The sequence below is a fragment of the Daktulosphaira vitifoliae genome, unplaced genomic scaffold, assembly GCF_025091365.1.
Source record: "Daktulosphaira vitifoliae isolate Bord-2020 unplaced genomic scaffold, ASM2509136v1 Scaffold_1, whole genome shotgun sequence".
Classification (NCBI taxonomy): domain Eukaryota; kingdom Metazoa; phylum Arthropoda; class Insecta; order Hemiptera; family Phylloxeridae; genus Daktulosphaira; species Daktulosphaira vitifoliae.
This window is the reverse complement of record NW_026099572.1, coordinates 11,884,650-11,893,224: the sequence shown is the minus strand read 5'-3', so window position 1 is coordinate 11,893,224 and position 8,575 is coordinate 11,884,650. Positions and strand designations below refer to the sequence as shown.

Sequence of the window (8,575 nt, the reverse complement as noted above, 5' to 3'; positions counted from 1 at the left end):
AAAAAAAAAAAAAAAAAAAAAAAAAAAAAAACACACATCATAGTAAAACCAATACCTTCTCAGCTTCGCATCGAAGCTAAAAATGTTGATAACTTCTGTTAGGGTTCGGTGATCTTGGACAAATTAAGAATCTGTAGCTACCTAAATATTGTCTCTATCTCTTCAAATACGTTTTAATTACCTAAAAGAGTAACAAGCAAACGTGTACCTTAGTTATGTCATAATCATTACGCTAATAAATATTTGTTCTGTGCAATATTCTAGATTTATACCAATAACCTATACACTTTTTGATAAAAATTAGTAATATAAATATTACATATGTATTATTAATAATTGTAATTTTTTTTTTAAGTAGTTCGAAATATATATTTAACCACTAAAACTATGATTACTTTACATCTTAAATAAACACCATAAATTAGTGTTTCTTGTAAGATAATATCATTTAATAATTACAAATGAATATTTAATGCATTATTTAAAGTTATTGTTTTAATTGTACTAATATTATACTACTATATAAATTATTTTAGGTTTGTTTAATAGCATTAGCAAAAACTAACGACGAAGAAGATACAGCATTGGATAAAACAAGAGAAAATTTTGGCATTGCAACAAGAAGATTATTAGATTGTCTAGGTCAATGGAGTATGAAAGCAAATTTAACTGAGGCACTTGGTAAGTTACATTCTTGCAAAAGGAATTTTCAATAAAATGATTTTTACCCTAAAGTTAGTGTCGTAAAATTTTAGGAAATTTAATAATGATGTACATTGGACACGCATTTAAATAATTAATCATTCAAAAACAACGCTAATTACATTTTGTTTTGAATGATACTTTGTTATAGAACTAGCGTTATGATTTGGGAGGCTCTCGGCAAATAATAACCACATTACCTTATCACCAAATAATCAAATGATATTTTTTTATGCGAGACCTTTTTCAGATGCCACAGTAGTGTCTCATGCTGTCTCTATTTAACTAACAATAAATGACAATATATGATTTGTTATATTTTAGGTATATTGAAAAATAGTGTTGCTGTATATTTCCACGAACTAAGAGTTTTATTTGCTATCAAGAATAGAACCGAAAAAGACATAGATGATAAAATTGCAAAATTTGTTTGCTCAAAGTCGGAAAAAATTTATAAATGTTGGGGATGGACGTTAGATATTTGCCATGAAAAAGTAGCTACATGTGGAGAATTATATCGAACGGGATTATTTGAAGAAATTAAAAAAAAAAAAGGGGTCAGTAAAAAATATTTTTAATCATTATCCAGTATAATTATGATAAGATTTTATTAATGTATATTTTAAAACTATTACTTTTTAATAAATTCAATATCGTAGTATGATACAAATGTTATTTATTTTGAGACATTCAATAAAAATAATTCAGTAGCGATTTGGTCAAGGAGATGATAATATAAAATATTATGACATATACATACATCTTTTATTTTATGAGTAGATACTTTCAATCAAACTTTTTTGATAATAATGATACAAAGAAATGATTAGTTTGCTATAAATTTATATTTTTTTAATTTATTAAAGTAAATTTTTAAATTTGAAGACTTTTCTAGTATTGTTTTTTATTTTATGAATAGATACTTGAAACAATGAAAAAAAATTATCTAAAAAAGTATATAAATTACGTAATGAAAGTAGGTGTTAAGTCTTAACACTTCTTAAATATGCTACTGAAACAAGTTATTGCAATAACAAATTATTTTCAAGATATAAATATTATTCTAAATAAAAAATGTTTTTGATAATATCTAATTTTATTTTTAGTCTAAATTTCCAAGTATGAAAAGTTTTTTCCCAATTTTAAAAAGTTCAAATAATTCTAATGGATCTGACACATCCAATACACCTTCGATAGAATCTGAAGAAGCAGCTTAAAAGGAAGATAACAATCAATAATATAATTTTCGTAAATTAAACATGTCTGTTTAAATGAAAATTATTCAACACAATAGAGTTGCTGGTATATTTTTGTTAAAATATATATGTACAATTAAATAAAAAAAAATTACAATATTTTTATATTTTTAATAAAATTATTATGCGCGTGAAAGCAATAAAAATTCTAATGGCATAAAATTTAATGAATTTACATTAAGAAAAAATAAAGCTCTAATATACACTTATATTATTTTTTTATTCTTGAAATTTTGTGCGAGTCAAAATTCAAAACGATAAATATCGGTTAACTGAAAAATTTAAATAAAAAAGATTTATTCATTTTATTAAGGATTTTATTTTCAGAACATATCTTGGGAATATAAAATATATTATTGCCTAATGTAATACAAAATAAATCTTAATGAATAAATGTATTTATTTATAAAAATTATTTTCAAACATTTTTAATTATTTTTAATTTTCATAATTAGGGAAAAACTTTTTACTTTTGGAAATTAATTTAGTAGAAATCTATAGATACAGATTAAAATATAAAAAATGTTATTACATAATAGATCCCGAAACAAACTGTTTTTGTTTAATCAGTGAAAACTGATTAAAGTTTGAAATTTAACATACAAATGTGTACTGGTACAATCAAATATTGACTTTTTTGACATAGAATAAAATATTAAATATTTAGGTCAATAGATTTAATATTTACATTAATACATACTTGACCTATTGCTTTACGTTCTTTACTTATATTATTAATGTTAATAATTTGGGCAGTGTAAATTCTTTGTACGTTGCTGTGGTCGATTTTATGTGATTTTGAACAATGTCCGTCAGCGTCTAGTTCAGATAACTTTTATCTTAAAAGCGTTAATGGTGACACTTTTGATAAATTATTTTTAAATTAATAAAATTGTATACAGTTTTAACGCAAGTAATTCAAAAATTAAAATCTATCATTATGGAGTTTAGAAATTGACCAATTTAGAGAAACATAAAATAACATTTCAAGCGAAAAAGGCATTATATTTCAGTATTTTCATTTTCACGGGAAAATATTCTTAGGTAAAAGAAAATAAGCTGTATTACTGTTATTTTCTTATAAAAAAATCGTTCTTTAAAAAAATGTAACTAACAAAACTTACACAACAAATGGTGTTAATATTAAAAAAAAAAAAATTACAATTTCTATATAATAAGTACATTTATTCGTACTTAATAAATATTTCTTTCATTTGAGGTACTTTTTTTTAAAAAATCTGATTACTTTCTCTTACAAAAAAACGGTAGCACAGTGTGATCGTGGCATAATTGAGACAAGTATAGATGATATCTGATACTAATTAAAATCACTATCATAAGAAACGCTTCAGTACAAATCTGTAGATATTGTTTAATTTTAAGAAATTGGTGGATTATTCCAAAAGCAAAATTAACTCATATTTTTATATTTTACACTGGCTGCCATTTGCATATAGAAAATAAGTCACCGGTACAAGTTTTAGCTTCGATGCGAAGCTGAGAAGGTATTGGTTTTACTAAGATGTGTTTATTATTTTTTTGTGTCTGTTACCACTTTTTCTCAGCTCTCAGCTCTCACCGAACCGATTTCTTTCAATGATACGTCAAAAGATCACAAATTGTATCTAGTCGAAGACCTTATCCTCAAAAATTGAAAAAAATTCCCTCGTTCCCCGTAAATGGGGGAAACCTCCAAAAAAATTACAAATTTAAAAATCGTAAATTTTCGAAATTTTTTCAATTTTTTTTACTTAAAATTGCTATAACTTTTTTAAAAATAACCGAATCAATATAATTATTTTTTTTTATAGATGCATGATATCATTACCTTTCATTTGGTATATTTTTTTTTTATATGTGACCCTTTACTTGCCCACAGAGGGGATTTAAAATGACAAATTTTTCACAAAAAATTATTTTTTTCAACTTGAGTTTTGAAAATGTTCCGGAAAGTCTGACATTTTTATATATACCTTAAATTAAAGCTAATATAATTTACTTTATTATGAAAAAAAAAAAAATTTCGTACTTTATTTTATCTTCACGGTGAAAATGGCTACCAAATGCTATTATTGTGTGAAAATTCTCGATTTTATGTTTTACATTTTTAACTTTATAATGATATAACTTATTGAAAAGTGTATGGATCAACATAATTTTTTTATGAGAAATAATATTTTTTAATAATCCCTTTTTCATTCGACATACTTTATCTTAATCAGGATATTAATAAGGAACTAGCAGTTTATGAAGCTTTTGGAATAATCCACCAATTTTTTAAAATTAAACACTATCTAAAGATTTGCATCGAAGCTTTTTTTTTTGATAGTGATTTTAATCACTGTCAGATATCATTATACTTAATCCAACTATGCCACGTCTCCACTGTGCCGCGACCCCCCTGTGCTGGTTTTTTTCATTTTTTTTTTTTGAACTTCTAGTATATAAAATAAGCTTTATTTAACATATATTTAAAAGACGCAGTATTCCTGGAACATTTTCAAAAGTTAGGTTGAAAAAGTTCTACTTTTTATATAATTTTTCAAAAATTAAAAAAAACTTTTCTTTACTTTGAAGAGGCAAAATAATCAAAATTTAAATTATATTTAATGTAAGTTAGATTTATGTCTATTTTATATTTATTATTGGACTCATTACTATGGCAAACTCTTATAAGGTATTTTAAAATAAACAAACAAAAATAAAATTTGAACACAAAAATATCATGTTTTTTAATTACGACAGCCGTTTGTACGTAAAATAGATCGTCGGGACAAATTGTTTTTTTTTAATTAATAATACGTAATATAAGCTTTAATTTTACATATGATTAAAAAGAGTTGAGTTTTGTAAAACATTTGATATTTTAAATCATCTCTTGTGGGCAGGTAAAGGGTCAAATTTTCAAAAAAAAAAAAAAAAAAAATGATATTAAATGAAAGGGAAATATCTAAGGTTTCAATAAAAAAAAAATTATTTTGATTCGTTCATTTTTCAATAAGTTATGACAATTTTTAGAAAAAAATTGTCGAAATTTATCGATTTTAAAAATCGGGGAACTTGGGAAAAATTTTAATTATTGAGGGTAATAAAAAACACCCAAATAATATTAATCGAATCTCTCACTATAATAAATATAAAAAAAAACATTAGGTGGGCCAAAGCGAAGTGCTGAGCCGAACTCGTGAAGTTGGTGAACCACGACCCGTGGAGGAAACCCTATCGGGTCGTCATGTGGAAGCTCCGCGGTCCACCGTCTTCGGGTCAGCTGGAGGCGGATGTGTTGGAAAGAACGGTAGATACGCTTTTTCCGAGACATCCGCCACTGTCTCCCACGGTGTATGGAGATGACGTGTCGGCAGAGAAATTCACCACCCAGGAGATGGCCGATGCGGTGGCGCGCGTGTGGGGTTGGAACGTAGGTGGTCGACGGAAGACGCGGCCTCCCTCTTCCGGGATTTGGCCCTCAGAGCCAAAACTGAGCAGGGCTTCGGGGTGGCGGTAAGCCTGGACATCCGAAATGCGTTCAACTCCGTGCGATGGTCACACATCCTCGGAGCGTCCTCGAGTGGCTCCTTACTTCGGGCGGATGATCCGATTGTACTTTATCGATCGGGTCATCTCCTACAAGAGCGCCGCGGGCCCAAGAGTCAGACCTGTTACGGGAGGCATCCCACAAGGGTTAGTTCTCGGGCATCTGCTTACATCGCGTACGATGGGTACGATTCTTCACTGCGTTTAATATTAAATGTTACATTACATTGAAATAGTGTACGTCAAGTAGCGGCAGCCGCCACCATACTTTTCCTTGACTATTCTTTGAACGACTTGTTAACAAACTCTATGATGTTATCGGTGGTTACAATCAAGTAATTGTCACCGTCGAGAACGTCTTACATACAATCGTTGGTAATAACACTTCAGTGATAACACCTAAGTGGGTAAACCGAATTGGATGTGAGGTGCGCACAATGGGTGAAACCCTTTTTTTTTTCACCGCCGGCATGCTGTGGACCGCCCTGGAACTACCGTGAGGTATTGCTTCAGGGCGGCCCACGCCGTCTAAAAATTCACACCACCACGTTGTGAATCAGCCCGAAATTAATCAAGAGTTGATTCACAACGTGGTGTGGCCTCCCCCGTTAGCCGCATTCCAAAAGTCGGTATCCGTTGCCCGGGTTGCACCACGTGGAGGTGGGGGCAGGACTTCGCGAGGGTTGGCTTAATAAATCACAAACATACATAACATAAACACAAAACATAAGACACATGCAATAAGCACCTACGGCGCCAGTCTAGCCGACGTCGCAGGTACTCTCACCCTGGGCAGTCTCTGCCTCAGACGTTCGGCCTCCTCTTTTCGGCTCATCACCGATACGGCGAACGTCTGAATCGGAGACCACCTCTCCCGGCTTCTCAGCATATGGTCTACCATGGACCCCACACCGAACGCGGACCCTAAGCGGGATTCCAAGTCCTCCCGCTCGTTGGCCCACGCTTCGCACCGGAAGAGCGTATGCAGAGCATTGTCCGCTTCTCCCGGGCGATCCCAACAGTGATCACACGTCGGCGCGGCTGCCTGCCGAAGACCGTGAAGGTATTCGTTGAAGCAGCCGTGACCGGACATCACTTGGGTCAGACGGTATGTCATTTCCCCGTGAGTCCGGCCAATCCACATGTCGAGCCGGCTGGGTCCGATGAGGGACCTCGTCCACGCTCCCGCGGATTCCTCGTCGGCCAGTCGTTGGCGCCAACTGGACACGGTTACACTCCGGAGTTGCAGCCGATCCTCCGCGCGAAGCGGTTGACCGGTACTCTTCCGCTCGTAGAGCGTTCGACGACCAACAGGTCCGCGGGCGGCAGAGAAGCCAGGATCCTGGCCGCCACTCCGGATACGGTGCGGTATGCGCACATCGTCCGGAGAGCGGCCCTTCTCTGGACCCGGTTCAACGCTTCCACGTTCTTGGGCGAGTACTCCAGTATACCCGCCCATACCGGGGACCCGTAAAGGAGGACCGAGTGAACGACGCTGACTAACAGTCGGTGTCGATGTTCCTTCGGTCCCCCGATGTTCGGCATCAGTCCCGCCAGGCGGTCCATGACCTTCTGAGCCCGCTGGGCCGCACGTTCAATGTGCGGCCCCAACATCAACCTGTCGTCGATGAGCAGGCCCAGATAGCTCATGGTCCGCTTCAGCGGGACATCAGTCCCCAGTACGGTGAGCCTAGGAGGAACGTACTTGTACTTTCGCGTGAACAAAACCGCTTCGGTTTAGTCCAGCGCTAGGCACAAGCCGGTCCCCTCCTGCTGGATCCAGTCAGTGACGGCGCACTGCGCACCGTTTGCCCGGAAACCAGCCTCCTCCGCCGAAGTGCCTTCCGCCACCACGAGCGTGTCGTCCGCGTAGCAGATTACACGTGTACCCCGTGGCAGCAGAACGCGGAACACCGCGTTGTACGCGATGTTCCACAGCAAGGGCCCGAGAACCGAACCTTGCGGGACGCCTCCCGTTACGGTTTTGGTTCTGGGCTCTGCGGTTGATAGATCAATAGATCTATAATAGATCGGCAATAGATCCCTTAAACCAAGCCTTGACATAAACTTTTACCAAAAATACATAAATATTACGAAATACATGTTCTTCTCGTATTTTAAGCTGTTTTCTGAACATGTATATTTTTAACAAATAAATTGCTTTAGACATCCATTTAGCATGATGAAAAACACTAGGGTAGTGAGATTTTACACCATTAAGGGGTGTTGCACACATAAATTCTTTGTAGTAATTTCTACATTGTTGAATTAGTAATGTTTCCAATTAAAATTGTTTTACATTATTTTTAATGTGTTCAATTGAATTTTTTATAATTATATCATTGATACCAATATCAAAATTCAACAAATCTAGACTAATCAAACATTCTTTAAATTTTTAAAAATTGATACATCTGGACCAGTTGTACATAAATTAAGTTTAACCTCGAAAACATTTTTTAGTACTAATTCCAAAATATGTCTACGACATGGTAAATACAACACATTACGCTCTAAGAGTTTTTTAAGCAATATACAAGCGTCATTTAAGCGACCTGTATTAGAAGCTGTTGTGTCACAACACAAGGCCTGTATTTTATTTTTTACATCCCAAACTTGTAATAAATCAAAAATTGCATTTACCTGATTCTCGCCAGAATCACTCTCAATTTTTGGGAACCCAAGTAATTGACTTACTCCCTCAAATGATACCAAGATTGGCAATCGATCAACTTTAGCTCTATTTATAATGCCTGGAAGTAGTTTTCCATCCCAATGCAAGACAAGACTATTTTTATCCAGAAATTAAATTTTTTTTTTATTTCATTTACCTTTCTCTCACTAAAAAATAATCTTTCCCGTCGAATAGGTGATCGGTTAATTATTAACTTTGATACGTTATTACCTAATGCTTCAGCAGTAGAAATAATTAAATGCACAGCATCGCGGTCAGATATCTTGCATTGATCTAATGCAGAAAGTAATTTAGGAGTCATAAAAGTTATAAACCCTCGTGTTTTTGAAAAATATGATGAACCAGACAAATCTTCTGTTTCATATTCTAAAGAACTAAACAAATTTAA

At 33.8% G+C, this 8,575-nt stretch overlaps 1 protein-coding gene across 1 annotated transcript in view; it reads left to right on the top strand.

The window, feature by feature from the left end:
- Positions 1–1,998, top strand: part of LOC126893576 (uncharacterized) — a 4,944-nt gene extending 2,946 nt beyond the window's left edge. Inside the window, exons 2-4 of the mRNA XM_050663915.1 lie at positions 537–681; positions 1,027–1,259; positions 1,809–1,998. Coding sequence (XP_050519872.1) covers positions 537–681; positions 1,027–1,259; positions 1,809–1,919 — 489 coding nt within the window. The 3' untranslated portion in view covers positions 1,920–1,998. The remainder of the gene's footprint in view (positions 1–536; positions 682–1,026; positions 1,260–1,808) is intronic.
- The last annotated feature ends 6,577 nt before the right edge of the window (positions 1,999–8,575 follow it).